This window comes from Rhynchophorus ferrugineus, unplaced genomic scaffold, assembly GCF_030347505.1.
Source record: "Rhynchophorus ferrugineus isolate W39M unplaced genomic scaffold, kcgeb_rfMv2 rfM2, whole genome shotgun sequence".
In the NCBI taxonomy this organism is placed as follows: Eukaryota; Metazoa; Arthropoda; class Insecta; order Coleoptera; family Curculionidae; genus Rhynchophorus; species Rhynchophorus ferrugineus.
This window is the reverse complement of record NW_027472581.1, coordinates 4570212-4594335: the sequence shown is the minus strand read 5'-3', so window position 1 is coordinate 4594335 and position 24124 is coordinate 4570212. Positions and strand designations below refer to the sequence as shown.

General features: G+C 32.3%; 1 protein-coding gene across 1 annotated transcript; it reads left to right on the top strand.

Annotated features, from left to right (window-relative positions):
- The first annotated feature begins 909 nt into the window (after window positions 1–909).
- On the top strand, window positions 910–22291 carry LOC143190429 (facilitated trehalose transporter Tret1). Its single transcript, XM_076394697.1, has 6 exons — window positions 910–1139; window positions 10893–10996; window positions 11057–11232; window positions 14044–14304; window positions 18084–18265; window positions 20675–22291. The coding sequence occupies exons 1-6, from the start codon at window positions 1076–1078 to the stop codon at window positions 21292–21294; spliced, it is 1407 nt and encodes a 468-aa protein (XP_076250812.1). The 5' UTR covers window positions 910–1075; the 3' UTR covers window positions 21295–22291.
- The last annotated feature ends 1833 nt before the right edge of the window (window positions 22292–24124 follow it).

The window sequence follows — 24124 nt, the reverse complement described above, 5'->3', positions numbered from 1 at the left end:
ATTTGTGACGTCAAAACGTCGCAATGTTGCCGCATCGGCTCTGAGTTTTAGTTCAGTTTGACTTTGATATACAACAAAATTCTAATCTATATAAAATAAGTGAACAAAAATGTTATTATAATTAAATATTATTATATTAAATTATATCAAATATAATTTATTTTAACATTATAGTATATCTAAAAACTACAGTTAATTATACAGTCACAATAGTTTATAGGTTAGAGTTATAACCTTTTATCACTATTGATTTCAAGAATTTTGCATACATCTGGCAACCGGACGGCTCTGACAGGCTCATTCGTTTAGGCCTTCGAACTAGTCAGATAGCATTGTGTCTTTTTTTAACTAGAATAAAATGAGAAGGAATATATTGTCTGATTCCGAAACAAATTTGCAAATTTCGGCAATGAATTATTAAACATTTTGATGACGTATGTACAGAAAAACTTTGAATAGACTATATATCCTGTTCATTACACTGTAGTTTGCTGTTTGAAGCTTAGGTTAAGAGGTAGTATCATCTGTATATCAAAACCTGGGCTTGTTAAAGCTCATTCTTATTTCCAATGGTAATTATGAACTAAAATTTATTTTATAAAGTAATGATGTTTTATATTTAAAATGTATTATGCTTTCATAGAATTACTATTTTGCAGTGCACTATTGTACCCGAAGATTTATGAACAAAACTGTAATTTGAAACAAAAAATTAATTATTCACGTGTGTTTGAATGCGTTTAACCTTGATTGAGAACGACTACAGTCTATTTGCTACACATTAGCTTTATTACATATTATATTCATTACAATAAACATTGTTCGTTAAGCGTTTAGATCGTTTTAATCAGCAGTAAACAGATTTTCATCCGAAAACTAGTATAAATACTAGATAGCATATGAAGCGAAGTGTCGTTTTATCAGAAGCTTTTATTTGGCTATATTTCGGCGATAACCCTTTCGACCGTCCTGATTTTTTTTCAATAAATATTGTCGAATCTTGACATTGTTTTCACAGCGCGTGAAATTAAATGAGATCGGGGACTCGTTAGTGGCGGTTTGGCGAGTAGGCAACATGACTGTGAAGGTATCTAACCTCTTTACGGATACCGGACCTCAAATACTTGCCGCTGTTACTGGTAAGATAATTAAATTGAAATTATTTTTGATAATATAGTTGTTTTGCTTTTTGATTGAGTAAAAATAAATGATTAAAACTTTATTTTTAATATAAGAGGTGCTTAAAGAATAGTTAAAATACTCTTTGTCTTGGTCATTTTTCACTATTTTCTGAGAACCAATGCGAAAAAAAATATTTTATTAATAGGAGTTCTATTTTATTTATACAGTGGGTGGCTAAGTCATTAGGGTCAGTATTGATTAATTGGAATTCTGTTATTAGTGGGGGGTCTCTTATATATGTTTTATTTGTATTAGTAATCTATTGGGATCATAAAAACTACAAAAAATGTACAAAACGGTTTTATAATCTTCGTTTTAATATTATTAAAAAATAATAGAATTAATTTCAATATTTAGTGATGCCAGGTTTTGCGGTAATATGAGTTTCTATGCTTTCACATCTGCCTGGAGTTTGTAGTTATGATGTCATTCTCTGATTAATTATCTGCTGCTTGGTGGTAATCATGTTTTTTGCAATCGCTTATTTGGTGAGTTTGTTTTTTATGGGATTCATGTCTGGTCAAATATGCTGTAACATTTCTGGCTTAGTTGTCATCGTCAGGGAACCATTCGTTGATCTGAGGCATGCCAGGCTTTTAGCTGAGATAACAGACTACACCATGACATTAACCAGGTGTTTAACCCTCTCTAAAAGGCAATCTTACAAAAGAACTTTTGCCAATCAAAATTTGGAAGGTTGATTCGTCGGAAATGTACACCTGTAAATTAATAGAATTAGTACAAAAAAGTTATACTCATATTTCTGTCAGTCAGGTGTGGTTTTTCGGAAGAACACCGTCTTATTATATTCTTTTCAACCAACCGCCTCCGCATTGTCCTCTTAGAAATTGTTACACCTTTGTCGTTTATTGTCGTAGTCAAATGAACAACGCTTTTTTAGGACTTTCGAAGTAACTTTTCTATCGGTACGAGGTGTAGTGATTTTTTTCTACCACATTTGCCAATAAAATATGCCTAAAGAGGATTTGTATTATCCATTTTAATTGTAATTCGATTGAGGACGGACTTTGAGACTTCAGCAATCATGACTGAACCTTAGGCTGTGTGTATGCCTCACTATTCATCTTGGAATATGCCAACATGCAACAAGTTGTACTATATTGCATAATCTTCATATTATCTTGTCATATCTCCTGTATAATAGGTCAATTGAATTGTCCCCGGTCTACCGTAGTAAAACACATCTTTTTGGCAAAATTAGTTTTTATTATTCAACATAATTCCTTTCAAGGGTTATACACTGCTATAGCGACCCTCCAACCTTTCGATACCATTTTTGTAATACGATTTGTCCTTTGCTTTGATCTCTGATATCTCTGATATCTGTGAGCAGTAAATAGTCGCGGAGGCCAGATCTAGAGAATACGGTGAATGAGGAAGCGATTCGAAACCCAATTCATGGATTTTTGATACGGTTCATTGTCTTGGTGAAGCAGCACTTTCTCTTTCTTCAACAATAACAATAACGCTATGTAATAGTCGCTGTTGATGATCCTTCCTTTTTCAAGGTAGTCAATAAAAATTATTCCATGCGCATCCCAAAATACAGACGCCATAACCTTGCTAGCTGACCGTTGCGTTTCCCACGCTTTGGAGTGGGTTGATCGTGTGCAGTCCACTCGGATGACTGTCGATTGCACTTCGGAGTGAAATGATGGATCCATGTTTCATCCATTATCACATATCGATGCAAAAACTTTGGTTTATTACGCTTTATCATCTTCAAACACTGCTCCGAATCATCAACTTGTTGTTGTTTTTGGTCAAAAGTAAGGCACCCACTTTGCACAGAGCTTTCTCATACCCCAATATTAGCGAATGATATGATGTACACGTTCAGTTGATATCTTTAGAGTGTCTGCTATTTCATTCAATTTCAATTTACGGTTATTCAAAATCATTTTGTGGATTTTAAAAATATTTTCGTCGGTAACAAACTCTTTTGGGCGTCCACTGCGTTCACCGTCTTCGGTGCTCATTTCACCACGTCTGAACGTTGCAATATGCCAATGCGAATGCCAACATGCAACTAGTTGTACTATATTGCATAATCTTCATATTATCTTGTCATTTCTCCTGTATATGTACAGCAAGATTTTATCGCCATGAATATTCAACATCCCATAACTTTCATCTCCAGTCACAATACTCTACAGTGGACTTTTCCTTTTTGCGTGACAAGCAATTAAATTGTAATGTTGTAACGGTTCAATATGACTTTTGCAGTTTTTCGAGTTGTTAGAATATTCTCTCCTTTTGGATCCTTCCAAAGAGCTGGGTTTTCCTCCAATAAGTTATAATTCCTTGTCTTTGAACTTTTTTGATTCTCCAGACTACTCTATTATAACGGTTATTACGTAAATATTTAATTTTAAAACGTTTTTTTGTATTAAAAGTCTAAGTTTGATTATTTTTCATATTTTAGTGAGTTCCTTATTTATTTTCGGTTCAGTTTTTTTTGTAAAAATATTTTATGTTTTTCTTTTTAGTGTTATTACTATAGACATTTACTCAATAAATTACTGCAATGGGTAGGCCAAGTAAAGGTGCACCTCGTATGAGGAAAAATAGAAATAAAGAAACAATGATTGCAATTAAGGAGCACTTCAGGCCTCTGGGTCCGCTACCTAGTCTAGGTGATTTGGCAAATGTTCTAACTAAACAACAAAATGTTATTGTTGTAGTCGCGAATCGAACCTGCAACCTCCGTTAGGGAGCTAAACGCTTTAACTATTACACCATAGTAGCAGTAGTGTACAATATTTCTAAGATGTTGTATATGCTATAGTTTGTGCTTAAAATGCAAACTGAATGGCTTCTGCATTGAACGACTTCCGATTTTCCATATATCTGATTATTGAAGGTAAAGAATATGTGAAAACATTGTACGTGCCTTTGAAATCTGAGCATTTCCATAGATTTCCCCCCATTCTCCCCATAAGATCCTGATTTGTTTCCAATAGGACCACCTCGGAAGTGCACCCTTTCAAATAAAAAAAGAGTTTTGAAAATCGGCCTACAATAGACGGAGAAATCGGCGAAGATACATTAAAAAAAATGTATATATACAGCCAAGCATAAAACTTCCTCCTTTTTCGAAGTCGGTTAAAAGTAAGTCATGTCGAAAAAATGTTATATTACTGATTAAAATACATGCAAGCACCTAGTATTGGTTCAACTATCTGTCTAGTGGAAATAATTATTCCTTATCAGTATTATGTAATCGTAAAAAATCGCGACCTGTGACCTAAATATTATTCTATCTTAGTTCATTTTGGTTCTGACATAACAAAACAAAATGTAATTCAAATAAAATTTATTTTAACATTATGGTGCATATATGCATTAGATATTATCGAAGGAGGAACTACAATTAATTACAGAGTCATAATAGTTTGTAGGTTAGGGTTGTGTTTTATTATATTTACATTAATAGTTTTCCACCCTACCTATAGGGTAGAGTTCTAGGCGCGTTTTTTATGTCCAAGTAATGTATTTTACTTTCATTAGATAGAGAGCATATTTACTTTTTTAGTTCTTGTTTCTTTCGGCGCAATGTTTCCTTGTAAAGTCATTTTGATATCACTGTATTACTTCTTAGTTTTTTCTTCTTACTTCCTGAATACATATTTCTTAATAAATCTAGATTTATTAGTATTTGCTAGTATTCTGTCGTTCCTCGTACATTTTAATCAACTGTTCATGTATATTCTGAACAATTACACATATATCTATGCACATAAATATTTCACTCTACAATACGGTTTCCTACAGTTATCTTATTTTAATTATATATTCACCTTTAATTGTTTCAACTATCATCATCATGTCTTGGCAATTATCAGCATTCAATTCCACATTTAGAAAGTTTCATTCAATATTTAAATCCTATGTTACCCAATAGTATATGAAAAGACGTTCTACATCCTTCAAAGAGCCGCACATCTCTAAATTTTCTATGGATATTTTCCAGACTAACAGTTTCATCTGATATAATTGTATTATATTCGATCTCTGATAGAGTTCACATCAAGCTGATCTTGATTTGTCACCTGCTTCGTATGAGGATGGTTGCTTTTCGGTAACTAAAAAAGATTATATTGTTTTTAAATTTTTGAGATATTGTAGTGACTGTGTCGATAATAATATTTTCAGTAAAACCGCTACAAATTTATATTTTGCTGGCAAGAAGGGGCCTCCGTTATCTCGTTCTTGTTAGAAGTAACTGATTTTTTGTCTCCGACTATGTAATGGCTTCACAATTTCCAACCAGAGTAAAAATATGCAGCAATTTGAAATGTATCAAAACAAACAAAGCGAGAGAGCAGACCGAGAGACCAACTGAGTACATGAGATACAATATTGGACCCAACATAGAATGTTGTTAATCTATTTAAGATACTAAGATTGATAAGTTTTCAATAACTAAAATTGTGGATGAAATACAAACCTCTTTAATTTTGGAGTTTATGGATTATAAACTTATTATTTATATTATAAAAGATTATAATACATATTATAAAATATTATATATTTGATAATAAAAGACCTGCCTGTAGAGGTTCTTCTGTTTGAAAACTTCGGGTGTGAGAATCATGATCATTTGTTTCTCATCATTTGTGTGTTCTTTTCTCATATTATTTGTTTTACTCCCTTAATATTTATTAATAAGTAGGTTAATTTGTCTTCTTAACTGGCGAATTTAAGAAGTCAGAAATGTTATTTCTTCATTTGTAGATAGCTCAGATAGGATTGACATTTTCAAGTAACCAGAGGACATTTCAGATTTTTCTTTATTATATCTAATCCTAATGCAGTGTTATATAATGTTTCGTATAATGGAAAAATCGTTTTGGCTTTTGGTAATGGAATAATTTAAAGTTTCATAGCTCTGATAACATTTATTCAATAAGTCCATACTATACACAGTTTGGAAGGTTCATAAAACAGTCTAGTTATTAAGGTAGAGTAATTTTTTTACTCGCTGAAAACTTGTTGAATATTGATATTTACAATGATATTTTCGTTATATTTTGCTTTCTTATTTTCAAAAAGAGGAAAAAACCACTCAGGCTAATGGAAAATTGTGTGCTGTTTATGCTGATAAGTGGTGTTTGTTGGTACTGATGCATCAACCATATAGCCCGGACCGTGTTCTGCCTGATTACTATTTATTCTGGTTTCTAAAAAACCGTTTATAATGTAAAAATGTCGCAAAACTGCTTCGAAAAGGCATTTTCAAATAATATGGTTCAGTTTTTAGCTCAGAATTTACAAGAATTTTATAGTGAAAGAACTGTGGTCTTATCATTTGTATTCATTTAATGTTGTTGTTAATGTTGTTAATTTAATTCCTTGTTGCCTTCCATATTAAATATGATGTGGCCTTAGTTAGTGTTAATTTTTTCTGTAATTTTTTCTTAATTGTGCTTCTAGTAGGTTTTATCCGACTTTACCCAAATACTGATTGGATTCGCAAAATAAATTGGATTGTTTTCTAACTTTGTTCAAAGATTTATTACGCTAATTGATTTAATAAATCCATTTATGAGCGTTAATTTTTATTATATTCTTTCTACTGTTGATTCAGCAAATTTTTGCCTTTCAAATAGAATTACCACTTTCTTTCGTGTGGCAAAAGTCCCGCGACCATTTTGATTGCGTGCCATCTTGGTTATGTGACGTTCAGTTCAGTTTCGCGTTAACCATAGTGTTTTATAGATGTCCAAATTTTATTGTGTATTTATATATATTTATATATATTTATATATATTTATATATACGCCACAAGAACGAACAGAAATAGTAACAATATTCATTGAAAATAATCGTTCCATTATTGCCACTCAGCGGAAATTGTGTCAAAAATATCCTAATCTTCAAGTGCCTTATAAAACCGCAATTAAACAACAATACAGTACAACAGCAGGCAGGCCTCATTCTAGAAGACAACGGACGTCTCGTAAAGCTGAAAATGTGGCTCTGGTGCGCGATAGTGTTTCAGAGTCTCCAGAAATATCAATTTGGAGACGTGGTTCTCAGTTACATATTTCTGCACGCAGTTTAAAGCAAATTTTGAAAACTGATTTGAAAATGTTCCCCTACAAAATTCAATTACTCCAAAAATTGCTATCGAAATATCCTGATCAACGAGTTGAGTATAGAAATGCCATCCTAACGCTGTCTTGTGAAATTGAAGATTTTTTGTCTAATTTGATAATGAGCGATGACGCCCATTTTCTTTCACGTGACCAGTGACCACGTTAATAAACAGAACAGATGTTCTTGGGGAAGATAGAATCCCAAATTAATCCATGAAACATCATTGCGTCCACTAAAAAACTGTATGGTATGGTATTCATGCTGGAAACATCATTGGTCCTTATTATTTTAAAATGGCCAAGGCGTCGCAGTTACTGTGACTGCTGAACGGTACCAAGACATGGTTCGAAATATTCTTGTGCCTGAAATTGAAGAGCAAGGACTAGAGAATATGTGGTCTCAGCAAGATAGGGCCACGGCACACACAGCTCATTCGACAATTCAATTATTGAATAACGTTTTTCCACGAACACTAAGTGGCGATTTAGCATGACCAGCCAGATCTCCAGATTTAACAGCACCCGAGTTTTTCTTATGGGGTTTTTTAAAATAAAAAGTTTATGTGAATAAGCCTCAAATATCTTAAAGACAATATTCGTCACGAAATTGAAAACATTCAGCCTCAGATGTTGCAAGATGTCATGAAAAATGCCTTAAAACAGCCGAAAGTTGCAAAGCGAATAGCTGTCACCATTAAGCCGATATAATTTTTCAATCATAACGATTTCAATTATAAACAAATAAACTTTTTATGAAAACCAAACTTACTTATCTTTTCTTTGAGCAAAGTTATAGGGAATCAAAATGGTAGCGGGACTTTTGCCCCACGTTGTATTTGTATATTAGCTTGGATTCTACTGAAATCTAACGACTTCAAAAACGAGGTAGAACTCGAGAAAAGATAAATTACAGTTATTTAATTTTTAATCAGATAAAATATACTAACAATATTTGCCTAACAATGGAAAATCGTAGGAAATATACCTGCATCATAAAGATTGCATAAACATTTTAATACACATATTCAGATTGATAGAACACATGAAGTGGTACCATTTGAGGGACAATATATTGAAAGAAATGTAAGATTTAACTTAAATATATATTTGATGTTACTATATTAGTTTAAAAGTTACAATTTGTCATCAATTTTTCTATAAAAATTTGTAAATGTTTATTGTACAAAATGATCTAGCAGATGACAGTCATCTTTATCAAAATCTAATTAATCTGATGGAAAACATAGATATATTTTACAAGGTCCAAATATTATATTTTTCTTAGAAAATGTTTATTAATCGTCGTAGATGTAGTAAATATTGAAATAATTAAAACGCCTTATTATGTTTTGCACCAACAACATCGAGGTTTTTGAATAATAAACTACTTAACGAAGAGAAATGTTATGGTTGTTATGTTGTTTATCTTGATTAACGATAAAAGAAAAACATGTTTTTCTAAAAAATAATATTCATGCGAAAGTAACTTGCGTAGATATAGATAGAATATTTAGAGAAACATTGTTAAATAAATTACGTTAAGAATTTCTTAAAAATTAAACCAACGTACAGTATTTTTAGTATAAAATATCGATTGTATATAGTCCGTCCAAAATAACAGTGAAGCCAGTGTGTTGTCGTATCAAATTTGACTTTTAGTTTTCTTTGGCTTTAACATAATTATATCGAAATATATTTTATTTTAGTATTATAACATAACAGGTCAATTGGAAAGTCCTCGGCCTGACACATAGATGGCGCTACTAGAATTAAATCCATATGTTAGTTAGTCCTAACCCTCAAAAGATGTGTGTATAAATTTGACAGCTGTCGGATCATTAGTTTGTGAATTATAACATTTTGAGTGAAGCAATTATTGTGAAAAAAATGGATAAAAAGGAATTTCGCGTGTTGATAAAATATTGCTTTTTGGAGAGAAAAAATCCAGTTGAAGCAAAAACTTGGCTTGATGCCGAGTTTCTGGACTCACTTTTGCCCAAAAACATCAACGGGTTGATGATTCGGAGCAGTGTTTGAAGATGATCAAGCATAATTAACCCGAGTTTTTGCGTCGATATGGGACAAAGGATGGAACACGGCCCCATCATTTCATTCCGAAGTCCAATCGACAATCATCCGAGTGGACTGCACACGGTGAACCCGCTCCAAAGCCTGGGAAAACGCAACAGTGGGCTGGCAAGGTTATGGCGTCTCTATTTTGGTATGTGTATGGAATAATTTTCATTGACTACCTTCAAATAGGAAGGACCATCGACAGCGACTATTACATAGCGTTATTATATAGCGTTTGAAGGACGAAATCGCGGAAAAACGGCTGCATTTGATGAAAAAGAAAGTGCTGCTTCACCAAGACAATGTACTGTGTCAAAAATCCATGAAATGGGCTTTGAATTGCTTCCTCATCCACCGTATTCTCCAGATCTGGCCTCCAGCGACTATTTCCTGTTCTCTGATCTCAAAAGAATGCTCGCTGGGAAGAAATTTTCGTCGAATGAAGAGGTGATCGACGATACCGAGGCCTATTTTGAAGCAAAGGACAAATCATACTATAAAAATGGTATCGAAAATTTGGAGGGTCGCTATAATCACCCTTGAAGGGAATTGTTTTCAATTAACCTGTTACCTAATGCATATATTGTCGAAGAACTTAAACTACAGTTAATTATACAGCTACAATAGTTTGTAGATTAGGGTTGTTTCATTATATTTACGTTTAACTGTTTTCCACAGCTCCTAGAAGGTAAAATTCTAGGAGCTTTTTAATGTAGTGGTAACCCTTGGAGACTTATTCCATAATATATCCTAATAATTGTTTATCTAAGTAATGTATTTTACTTTCATTGGTGAGCATATTTAGCTTTTTACGTTTAGTTTTGATTATACTTCTCATTATTTTATTCTATTACTACCTGTGTACAATTTCCTTGCATCTACCTACTTATTCTATATATTTTGATTTAATAACTTCATTTCCCTAATTCCTTTGCCATATCATCTGTAAAAGATTTAGTATCCAATCTCTCCTTAAACATTCCAATGAAATGCTCACGTATATTCTTAACAATTACACACATATCTATGCACATAAATCGTACACCTAAGGCAAGTTTCTACAATTATCTTATATTAATTATACTCTTATCACTATGTCTTTGTAATTGTTAGCAGTCCCCCACATCAGGAAAGTTTCATTCAGTCATTGCCATCATTTGGTCACTGATAACTTCATTCCCCTAATTCCTTTGCCATATCATCTGTAAAAGAATTAGTATCCATTCTCTCCTCATACATTCCAATGAAATGCTCACGTATATTCTTAACAATTACACACATATCTATGCACATAAATCTTACACGTAAGGCAAGTTTCTACAATTATCTTATATTAATTATACTCTTATCACTATGTCTTTGTAATTGTTAGCATTCCCCCACATCAGGAAAGTTTCATTCAGTCATTGACATCATTCGGTCATTGATATAGTGGACTAACATTAAGTTAATTGAAATATTTGAAACAATTGCGACTCTTGAACAGCGCAATACTCTGAGTTTTATCTATTTTAGGTACTTTGGTAGCAGCGTCAGATGGAATGTCATTTGGATGGACATCACCAATGGTTCCGTACCTGTTGAGTGATAAAACGCACATATATACAACAGAGAAGCAGGTATATAACGATTTTTAAGTTTCACTAACAAATATAATATATATTTTTATGAAATTTCAGGCAGAATGGTTAGAAACTATATCATTAATAGGGGCATTTTGCGGGTTACCTTTTACGATATATTTTGTAGATAAAATAGGAAGGAAAAAATCTCTATTACTAGCAGCGGTTGTAGTATTATTAAATTGGATCGCTATAGGCTTAGCAAATCGAATAGAATATGTATTTGTCGCCAGGTAAATATGCTATTAAAACTGATGGTATTTTAATATAATATGTGTTTTGTTTTTACTATATTACTGATTATATTTAATCACTTATTATAGTGTTGTTTTGAGCTTATATAACTAAAGTTTAATCAATCCATAACCGGCGTTTCGAATCACGTTCTATTATCTTAATTTATGTTCTTCTCAGACCTGCTATCTGCGTTTTCCATCCTAAAATCATTACAACTTGTGTTTTCGAATTTGTTCCTTAACTGTACACTGATTGTCACTTTCTAATCAAATGACTTCCTCTCTAATACAATTTAGAGGAGAAACATGTAAAATTTGCTTAAAAATCGTATTTGAAAGAATTATAAAGGTCAGACCCTAGTAATGTCTAGGTCTGGATGTCATAGATGAATTGTTAAGATAAGTGTTCTATATATTTGGATCCCGTTAACATTTACAACAGTAGGCGGTCCATCAGTTGTCAATACTTGGTTTTCATTAATTATAAAACCATATGACTGTTCAATGCAAATTATATCATAATATATAGTATAGTATCAAAATGTTTACATAATGAAAAACCTACGTGATTAACTCAAAACATGGCCCGGATGTTTGGAAAATGGCCGGAGTTATGATTCTGAAACCTGGAAAACCACCAAATTAAGTAAATTTTTATCAACCAATTCCACTGTTACCAGTTTGGTTTTGTCAGAAAACATTTAACAATTGACCAAGTATATATAATCATAACCATTATTGAAAAAGCCCCATGAATAGAAAAAAGTCTGCTCAACTATATTCTTGGATGTAGCACAATACTTCGATAAAGTCCTGTCATAAGGGACTAATGTATAAATTCCATAAAATCTTACCGAAGCCATACGTTGAACTCTGAAACTTCTATACCTCAGCCAGAATATTTAGAGTTAAACAACAAAAAATCTTACTCAACAGTAAAATAAATAAAAGCAGATTTACCGTAAAATAGCGTTTTGGATCCTGTTCTTTACCTACTCTATAAATGTAATACTACAAAAAGAAAATGTTATTATGGCTACATTTGCTGATGACATTGCGATACTTGCTAGCTATGAAGCAAACAGAAAACTAGAAGACGCGATAATATAACAGATGAGGCAAAAGTTCCTCTACTATTTTGATTGCGTGTCTCTTGGTTATGTGACGTTAAGCTCAGTTTCACTTTAACCATTGTGTTGTGTAGCCATCCAAATGTTATTGTGGATAAATATACGCCACAAGAATGAACAGAAATAGTGCCAATATTTATTAGAAATAAACGTTCCATTATTACCACTCAGCGGAAATTGCGTCGAAAATATTCTAATCGTCCAGTGCCTCACAAAACCACAATTTAACGTTTACATGCGAATTTTCGACAGTTCGAACCGACAGCAGACATGCCTCGTTCTGGAAGACAACGGACGTCTCGTAACGCCGAAAATGTGGCTGTGGTGCGCAATAGTGTTGCAGAGTCTCGAGAAATGTAAATTCGGAGACGTGATTCCCAATTACACGTTTCTGTACCCAGTTTAAGACGAATTCTGAAAACTAATTTGAAAATGTTCCAGTACAAAATTCATTTAGTCTAAAAGTTGCTTCCGAGAGATCTTGATCAACGAGTTGACTACAGTAATGTCATCCTAAGGTTGTCTGGTGAAATTGAAGATTTTTCGTCTAAATCGATAATGAGCGATGGAGCCTATTTTCTTCTTACTGGCCACGTAAATAAACAGAATAGTCGGTTTTAGGGAACACATAATCCTCAATTAATTCATGAAACAACATTGCATCCACTAAAAACATCTGTATGTTGTGGTATTCATGCTGGAAACATCATTGGTCCTTATTTTTTTGGAAATGACGAAGGTGTTGCAATTACTGTTACTGCTCAACGATACCCAAGACATGATTCGAAATATTCTTGTGCCTAAAAGGACTAGAGGACATGTGGTTTCAGCAAGATGGGGCCACAGCATACACAGCTGACGCTGATTGACGTGTTTCCACGAAGTCTAATTTCGCGTAGTGGCGATTTAACAGCATCAGAGCTTTTCTTATGGGGAGTTTTAAAATCAAAAGTTTATATGAAGAAGACCCAAATATTCATCACGAAATTGAAGAAATTCAGCCTCAGATGTTGCAGGATCTCATGAAAAATGCCTTAAAAGTATGTGGTGTAGTTGTGTAGTGAATGACGAGTAATAATATATTAATAAGTTTTAAAAAATGTTCTTATTTTCCGCTCGAAGATTTATAACATTCTTGGCTGATTCTAGATACTATTTCCTTTAGCTTATGTTAAAAGAGGAATTGAAACTGCTGAATAAATGTCGTTTTATTTTAACAATGGTATTTGGTGTCTTCAATATGTTTACAATGTTACGAATCACTTATGATTCGGAACGGGACGGAATTAATAACACCACTTATGGCCTTGGAAGAAAAGAGAAACAAAGACTCTTATACAGACTCGATACAAATTACAGCGCCCTCCACTAACTCTTCTTCTTTTCTACACTGGCTCTTGTATATATATTTAACATTTTTTTATTTTTTTATATTTTATATTTATTTTTTTATTAATTTTTTTTATATTTAACATTGCTTTTCAAACCAACAATGTAAAACTGCTTTATTTTGATCAGCTTTTAATTCACATTGATGCAGATGACCACATCTCTTTTTACTTCATATCATTAAACCAAAAAAAGGGATAATTATCTTTTTTCCTTATTAAGTAGGAATTTTCAAAACATAATGTAATTTAACAAAATTCTTGTGTTTTATTAAGATATTTAATTTTAGGTTTTTTGCTGGGATGGCCGGAGATATGTCCTTTGTAGCGGCACCTATGTATATAGCGGAAATTGCAGACTCTAAAATACGAGGCTTTCTGTCTTCTATAATATACATAATGATGCTCATTGGATTGCTGTTAGTATATTGTTTAGGACCATACGCACCATTTTATACCATACCAATAGTCGGGTGTATTTTAAGTGGCGTTCAACTGCTAGTTTACTCGTTTCAACCAGAAAGCCCTTATTATTTGTTGTACAAAAACAGGTAAGAGTTTTGTAAAGTAAGAATTAACTTACTATGATTGAATATTTTAAAATTAATATTTAATATTACTACTAGCACTTCAGAGTTCATTAACTTAATTACACTAACTGTAACATTACTTCACTATTTTATTAACATCAAACTGTAGAAATGTACATATAGTCTATCCAAAGTTGGCGTGAACATACGAACATCTAAATTTATGACGTATTCTAGTTTAAATAAAATAATGAAACAAAACTATTATCAAATAAATATAGTTTATTTTAACATTATATTACTGTTATCTAGTGCATATATTATCGAATAATTTACTACAGTTAATTATACAGCCACAATCATTTATATGTTAGGATTGTATTATTATATTTCCATTGAACTCTTTTCCACACCACCCATGAGGTAGAGTTCTAGGCGTTTGACGACCTGACGACTTTAACAAGCTGGTTCGTTTACGTGTTCAAATGTATCAAACAGCCTTCTATTTCTTTTTAAATAGAATAAAATGAGAAAGAAAATATTGTTCGATTCTAAAACGAACTTACAGGCAAAACATTAAACATATTGATGACGTATGTTCACAGCAACTTTGGATAGGCGAGTATACACAAATGTGTACATTCGACCTTAGGGTAAGTTGATATGGCTCGGTGAATGGAGGTAAAACGAAATGAAACAGTGGTGTTTACATTATGTGACCGTTATTTATTTATGCTAAAACAGCAGATGACCCACCCCATATAAAATACGACACACATTACAAAATTGTTGCATTGCATTGTTGTTTAAAGCTGCAAAATAAAATATTTCGCTAACAGAGCTTATCGGTATTTACAGGTGTTGTTTTTTTTAATTTGAGTGCTGGATTTCTTAATTCTACTTAATTCAGTAACAATAAAGTAATTAATTTTATTATTTGACTATTAAATATTACAATTTAACAATGTTTACAGTATGATTTATGAATAGAATTATGTTTAAATGTTATACCTGAATTGTTTATTTGTATAAATGATATTGTTTTAGTATACGAGAATAATTTTGGTAGTGATAATTTTAACTTTATGACAAAATTTTCCTCTTGGATTATTTGTGTAATTCTATGCATGAAATGCAGTGTATTTATCATCCTTAAATAGCTATAAATCTGGTTTCTCAACAAATAAACCTTAAAAAGGATCATGGAATTGATGACGTTTCACTTCCATTATTGAAACTAATTCATTGAACTAAAAGCATTAAATACATAAAATTAAATCATGTTGACCACATATTTAAGGCCCGATTGAGACTGAAACATGCACGTCAAAACAAGTCTGATCTTACAGACCATGGAGTAATATATAGAGTGTTAACTTAATGCAAATAATTTTAGAATTATTTTGCGTGGTTTCAGCAGGAAGGCGCTGAGAACGTCATTTCGCTGAACTTCATTGGTTAGTTTAAATTACCATTACAGGGACCTGTAATGAAAATATTGCATTGGAGAGCATTTCGTTGGTCGACGATTTCGTACACATCACGTGACTAACCTCTGACGCCACATTCTACAGACCCATTAAATTTAAATAAAACCAAAATGTTATTTTTCAAAATCATTTATTAATATAAAATTTCATATAAATACAAATATTATACAATATCAAAAACCTAAAATATAAGTATATAATGAATATATATTATGCATATAATTAAAAAATTATGAAATAAAAATATATAAATAAATAATAATTAAATGTGGATATAAAAATGGCTGCAATCTAATTGAAAACATAACATATCTCGCGGCAAATCGAAATTAAAATTGGCTATAGCTCTTTTTTACTATTTCATATTTCTTTAGTGCTATCCATTTTAAATAAAATATATTACTGTTTCTGTCTTTTTGTTCCCTCATACTGAAAGCAGAGCAGCACAGCTGAAAGTCTGTGTCTGTTAATATTTTACTTACTTGTTCAACACAAGAATGTATTGAGATAAGATATAATTATTACTACACTGTTATCGTGAAAATTATGGAATTAAAACAGTTCAATCAATATACGTCAGAATGGAGAAAACATACCAAAAAGCAATACTTAGAAACAAAAAATTAAAATGTATGATATGTATCATAATTATTGCTGTGCTCTTATAAAATCGAGTTCAGAACAGCACTTGATATCTTATGAAGTTACTAAAAAATGGTGATTCGTGGATATCCTCAATGATACATCGCTCTTTCGAGATAGATTTTTACCGATGGACAATACTTTTAATAAAATACATTGTATCGATTTTTCACAATAAAGCTTTAAATTAAAAAAATCCTTAATTAAAAAATTCAATAAAATTAAATTAAATTAAAATTAATTTATAGGCCTTACATTCTATTTGAATTTAGTAGAAAAAATAATTAAAAAATGTAGATATAAGCATTCAAAGTACTTTGTTTTGGCAATGCTGGAATACTGGTTTGTTTGTTTTAGTGCAATCTCATATTTAAAATATTTAAAAAAAAATTTATGTATATTTTAAAGTCTCCTTTTACCAACTATGGGTGGTTTATCTGGACTGGGTCTAAAGTCCTCAGCATTAAGCCTACCGACAGACGAGTGACCAACTTTAGAAATCATCCCAGAAGACATCCGGTCTTACCCACCCTGGTTATTGGCGTGACTGGGATCTTTCTTTCTTGCTTAGAACATTCACAAATTTTAAACAATCACAAACATAAATTTACGACAATGCCCTAACAGAATTCGAACCCGCGGCTATCGCAACAGTAGGAGGACCGTCCTATCGCCGTTACCATTGCACCACCAAGCCGGCTAATATATTTGAAATCATATTTAATTTATATTTTAAATCTAGATATTACCTTTTATTCGTAATGCTCTGCGATGATCCTCCCTCTTGTTTCTGGTGGTGGATTAAGAGGTTATGCCAAATACTCTTTTATTGCTTTGTCCCTTACCGGTTTTCTAGGGACAGAAATCCATCCAACTTTCTTAGCTCGAGGAGAAGGTGGTTCGCAAATTGGCTATTACTGTTTTGATGCGTGACAAAGTATAGAAAGTATAAAATATGACAATTAAAAATACAATAACCACATTTCCCTAGAAATTTGGAGCATGTGCTTTTGCTTCTTTGTGTATCCTTAACCTCCAAGTTCCTTAACAGGAATCTGTACACATTAATACGCCAAATTCCCAAAACATATATGACCATTTTCATCATCATTAATCTATAGCTAGCGATCGGAGAGAGTCTACTATCAACCGTAGCTCTTTGTACCACAGGACTTCGAATATTACTAACCAAATCTCGCTCTCCACAGTTGGTGATTAGCTCTAACTGTTCTGACTTCGAATAATATTTATCTAATATGGTTTCTAATCTGAATACGGCTGAATTAATTCACCATTCGTTCGACATATATGTCCAATGATAATCTGCGTCTTCACTCGCAGATCACCAAGAATCGTATTTAAAAACATCAAGTTTGCAGATGTCAGATTGTAACAATGTCCACGTATCGGAGCCATATAATAGGATACACACCATCTTAGAGAAGTAAAAGTTCCTTTAGCTTGACCTGTTCGGCTTATTAGTTCAGCAATAGATGTCACTTTGTTCTCCTTTATTACTCATCCTAAGAACTTGAATCCTAAACTTGCTGTAACTGGACCTGATTGAGATAGCATTTGTTATAATGAAATGTAAACATTATTTGTAATATTTAACTATACTAATATCTATATAGAGAACATCGCAAAATAATAAGTGTATGCTTACAGATATGACGAAGCAAAAGAATCCTTAAAAAGGCTTCGGGCTACTAACGCTGATCTGGATAAAGAATTACAAGAAATCAACACCGGCATTGAGAGACAGAAGTTAGAAAAAGGTCGACCCCAAGATCTGTTTTTAATACCGAGCAATCGAAAAGCTATTGTTATTATGACCGTTTTGAATGGCGGTAAGTAATATTTTATACAATACGATAGAATCAGGAATTAATTCTTATCAGTACCATTTGGTAGTACCAAATTTTAAAATTTGTGAGGCCCTGTAATCTCAATATTATCATTATTGCCGATACGTTTGGACCGATATTGGATATTCAATGCTAAACACCATCAGATATAACATTCAAGTTGTTTAAATTAGTTACGACTATTTAAAAAAAGCGATTTTAGTAAAGTAAAAATCATAAAACCGTAGAAGATTGTAGAGAGAAGGTGCACTCCATATGTTAAGTAAATCGGTTCAGTAGAGTGAGATATTTCAATCGTTTCGAAAAAAGTAGTTTCAAGAAATACTCGTTTAAAAAAATGCTCTCTGTCTCTCTCTCTCTCTCTCTTCTTTCTCTACCAGCCTCTATATATATATCATTTATTTATATATACCTTTAAAGGGTTTAGCTTTACAAACATTAAAAAACGATATAGTCACATTACTAATACCAAGATACCTCCTTAATGCCAAGGTATGCATTTAGGAATTAAAAAGAAGTACAGAAAAGAAAATAGTTAAAATGAGCGAAAATAGCTGAACAAATCTGTTGAACATTACGTTTTCTTCCCACACTAGATAAAATATGAAACTGATAATAAAAAGTGGGTCCACTAATAACAAAGTTAAAGTTATTACGCTCGTAAAAATTCGGTGGAAAGACCTCGGTCCGACAGTGAAGATTTTTCATTAAAAAAATTCTTTTTTTTACATAATCTCGCTTGTTTTTGTTTCCAAATGATCTGAGAATGATCTTGGTTCTTGGTGTATGCGAATCAGATATAAATATCTTCAAGTTTGGAAACAGATGGATGTCTGAGAGCTAATTATGAGAATAGAAGGTACTGCAGAGGAAATAGTACCCCAAATCCTGTCGTTTTTCGAACGACAACGCATCTTTGTGTATAAGTGCCTTATCCTGGTGAAATATTTTTTTTCTTTTTCAAACTAGGACTTTTATTGCGAATGTCGACATTCAACTGGTCAAAGAGGCTGAAAATTGTAATTGTTTTGCCATTTGCTTAATTTTTTGTTAATTGGAATCTCATTTCTGTGTCAAGCTGAGAAATTTTCACATTCACAAGCACATAGTTTTAATTTTGTTGATTTAAGAAGGAATGATGTCTAGTATCTGTTTTCTTAGTTAATATATCTATTTATCAATGAGCCTGTTTCCTAATCTGTCTATACTAGACTTAGTTTTGTTATTTATTATTTAAAATTATTGTTTATCTTGTCTTGGTTTTCTTTGTGATTGTCTCTGCTACATACCACTCAATCATGTCTCTGTCTAAGTGTACATACAAAATATTATTAAAATTGTTTTTTTTTGTACAGTAACAAAAGAACAGTGTTAAAGTTATAAAATAAGTAAATTTCGAATAAGGAAATGTTTTATAGAAATGCATTTATTAGATTGCGCTATACTTTTAACAAATTTGTTAACAAGATTTTCAATGTCCAGCTGCATTAAATGTGTGATTCTAAAGACATGAAAGCAACATTTTCTAACCGCTTCTGGCTCATTCTAGACCTTATGAAATCCTTAATTATTTTAATGTAGTGCTTTCAGCTCTCGGTTGGTAAGTAATAATTTCGACATTGAAGACAAAGAGTATTCCAAACTACCAAAAAATTTGAACACGACGATTTAAAGGCATTACTTGATGATGAACCATATAAAACTCTCACAGTTGTTGGAAGTAATACAAGAAACCATTTCACATCATTTGAAGAACATGCAAATAATCCAAATTGAAGCCAAGAGATAAGAACTAAGCTAGAGATTTTGCATCGTATGGTGGTGATGATATGAGGATCCATTACTATCTGGTCCTGCATCAATATCAACGGCAACGCAGAATATCTATGACTCCAAGTTAATACTCTGCAATTGATGATATCAGCTTGGAATGGTATGCTATAAGCTGCTAAAACCTAATGAAATCATCAATGAGGGTCGCTATGGACGAGAATTGATGCGTTTGAGCCAAACACTGCGCGAAAACCCACCGGAATACGAGCAAAGACGCCACAACGTAATTTTTCTGCATAATAACGTTTGATTACCAGAAGTGCTACCCCACCTGCTTTATTCTCCAGAACTTGCTCTGTCTAATTACCACTTACGACGTACAAGTCGTGACCAGACAGACAGAGATTCGCGGATGCTTCAAGAGATACATCGTTCTTTCGAGGTATAGGAAATAGCAGCTATCGATAGACAATACTTTGAATGAAATACGTTGTTTTTTCAAATTCCAAGTTCCAAATTTAAAAAAATCATGTTGATAAGAAGTAATTCCTGATTCTAATGCCATTTCATACCATTCATTGAAACCACCAATCGATTATTTTTACTTTACATTTTCAGGTCAACACATGGCAAGCATAAGTGTCATGTACATGAACTTACATCCGATTTTAAATGCTGCCGGATCTATTTACCTAAACAACAACATAACAGCCATCGTTTTTGCTTTAATTATGTTGTTTGCTTCGATGTTCGCCTGCTTCACCATCGACAAATTCGGACGAAAAGTCATCCTCATTGTTTCCAGCTTTCTGAGCGCCCTCTGCCTCTTGGCGTTGGCTGTTTATTTCCATCTACAATACATGAAGTACGACGTGTCGGCTGTATCTTGGATACCGATAGTTTCGGTACTTATTTACGCTGGGGCCTTTAAATATGGCCTGGGTTTAGTACCGATTGTCATAACAGCCGAAATATTTCCCGCCAAGATGAAGGCCATCGGGATGACAGTGGCTGACGTAATGTTTGTTATCGGAGGAATAATCTCCATACAGTTTTACCAGATATTACATAAATACGGAATGCATATACCTTTTTATTTGTTCACGTCTTGTGCTTTCGCGGTGGTTCTGTACTCAGCAGTGTGTATCCCGGAAACCAAGGGTAAAAGCTTGGAGGAGATCCAGTTGATGTTGAAAGGCGAGAAACCACAAGACGAGAAACAAAATAGAATTTGTTAAGATGAAACTGTTAGAAGCATTAAAAGATATTATTTGACTGAAAATTGGACTGTAAATGATGATACTCTGTCTAACAATGATCGCTGATATATTTTATCTTTTGGTGTAATCAGATATGGAGAGAATATTTGTGTAAAGTGATAATTAGTGTTGTAAGGTTTAGATTTTTGTATTAGAGTAATTTAACTTATTAATTTACAAATTACAAATTAAAAGTTTAAAATTTATATTGAATATAAAATGTTGTTTAGTATTACTGTGTTGTATATATTGACAAAAATATATCAATATGTAACGATATTGCCTTTAATTATCTGAATAAAATGATATATGGTGTTGAAATCTTTATTATCAATTTACTTTTGTACCGTAAAACCATAGTCATATATTAGTTTATATTATGTAGGATTGGACAGTATTTGAATTACAAATATGTAAAATATATAAAAATGTAATTTGTATTTCAAATATCCGACGCCAATGTATTTTAATACATTGTAATGTAACGTAATGTAATTAACATTTTACATACTTACGGCTTCTAAATACATTTGAACATAATTACATTTTTTTATTAGATATTTTTTGTCTTGAAATTGGGTAGGAGAATCCTGTTACGGATACTTGGTGGCGGAGACCTGCAGGAATTAGCGAGCTGGGTTATGCGGAGGCTGCCTCTGAGCTACCCACTAAACCCCATCGTATCAGCTGATCCCATGATCCTAACTGACACTTCTTACTGCTGGTAAGGAGGATACCCGTGACCAGTACCATCGTTAAGACGCACGAGGGACAGGCAAGGACATGGCGTCGTTATCAAAAGGATACATTACTTAACAAATATCCCCGGATTTGGCGCATATGCATTTTGAGTTTCATCTATTTTTGAAATAGAAAATAATTCAAGTTTGGCGCATGCGTATATACAGCTTCATTTACTTACTCCTTTTTTTATATATAAATTAAGTTTTATAAATAAATATACGCAAATTTAATAGATATTTGATTTAATGTTGAAACTATATATAAGGAGGGAAATAAACATTGGAACATATTTGAAACTAGCGACCCGCCCCGGCTTCGCACGGGTGCAATGCTGATACTAAATTAAATACACTACAGAAAAAATATGAACGTTGTATATAAAAACATAGCGGCCCGCTCCGACTTTGCACGGGCATAAAATATATATGCCTATGTCACTCAATGAAAACATGATTAAAATCGATCCAGTATTTTTGGTTCATTCATTACTGCCCTTGGCCTGCACGCATTAAATTTGGAGTAAAACAATTCCTCTTCCCCTATACTTACTATGAAGATTTCCTGCTATCTTTGGAATATCTAAGTTCATACAATTTTTATTACATTACACATTTTTAAACGCAAATTTTAAATTTGTAATATCTCCGAAAATATTTGTTTAATTTACATGCTGTAAGGAACCATATTGATCTATATTAATTGCACACTGTATTTAAGGTACTTAATTCGATAAGGATTAATGCCGTATTGCTTAAAATAGCTTCGTAAATAAGCCATTTTCTCACCTAAAAAGTAAACAATAAAAATGGTTAATGTGGGTTATCCCTAAAAGATAAACATATACCATCGCGGACTTTTTTGTAGACCTTTTTATGGTGTACAATACTGTAGTACATTAATTTGATCTAACTCGTAGGGTTAGGCAGCGTTTTTGCTAATTGCTAAATAAGCCTAAAAAAATAGGTTAATTTACGACATCACGTTAGAAACCTCTAAAATTAGCAATGTTGCCTTAGTATATTATGCATGTATTATACATATAAACCTTCCTCTTGAATTACTCTATCTATTGAAAAAAACCGCATCAAAATCCGTTGCGTAGTTTTAAAGATTTAAGCGCACATAGGGATATAGGGACAGAAAAGGCGACTTTGTTTTATACTATGTAGTGATGACACATTTTATTTAAAAAAGTACCGAATAAAATTAAGTAATAAAAATATAACTATTTTATGTCCAGCCTGTCTATTTTTTATAAAAACACCATATTTAAATTAATATACATATTTGAACAATTAACATGAACTCCAAGAACCATATACATAAAAATTACTATAAACAAGACCAAAATCGTTTAGATTAAATCCAGCCAATATAGTTAAAACCAAATGAAAATGGCACCACTATATAAGAAAGCAGTGAAATTGTAGTAAAAATGTCCAAATATAATCAACTATGATTCCTAGTGTAATTTTTGTTACTATTTTTGATCCACAAACCCCATTAAGGAATTGACAGCCTCGAGCTTTCGGTTAACATATTGTACAATAGCCGAAAACGATTTATTATCATTATTTTTACAAAACAATAATTTATTTACCTATACTCTTATATAAAAATGCGTTCTCTTTTCCTTCTTTGTCGGGTTAGGGTGTCGTTGATAGTTTTATATTTTGTTTATTTGATCCAACTTTTGTTAGTAAATTTAATTATTTCATAATATCACTCTCCACTGTTCTTCTCCGATTCTCTGAATTTCACATTCTTCGACTTTCACTCTCAACAAATTCTAGCTAAATCTCACTTATAAAATAAAAATTAAATCATTACTAAAATATATTTTTATATAAAATAAATGTCTAATTATTACCGGCTGCTATAATTTTTGTTACTATTCTTAATAGACAAAACTAATTAAATTACTACTTCCAACACAACAAGAATCATTTTCTTCTCTGTTCTTGTTATCATTAAATTTTGGCATATGTTGACATGTTACCTATTCGCATATGTCGTTGAAATGAGAATTTGGTAGCTGACATTCCCACTATATATAAAATCGATG

Coding starts and splice junctions, on each gene's coding strand:
- LOC143190429 (XM_076394697.1), top strand. CDS start 1,076: ATGACTGTGAAGGTATCTAACCTCTTTACGGATACCGGACCTCAAATA. Junction 10,997..11,056: donor TATATACAACAGAGAAGCAG/GTATATAACGAT, acceptor ATGAAATTTCAG/GCAGAATGGTTAGAAACTAT. Junction 11,233..14,043: donor GAATATGTATTTGTCGCCAG/GTAAATATGCTA, acceptor ATTTAATTTTAG/GTTTTTTGCTGGGATGGCCG.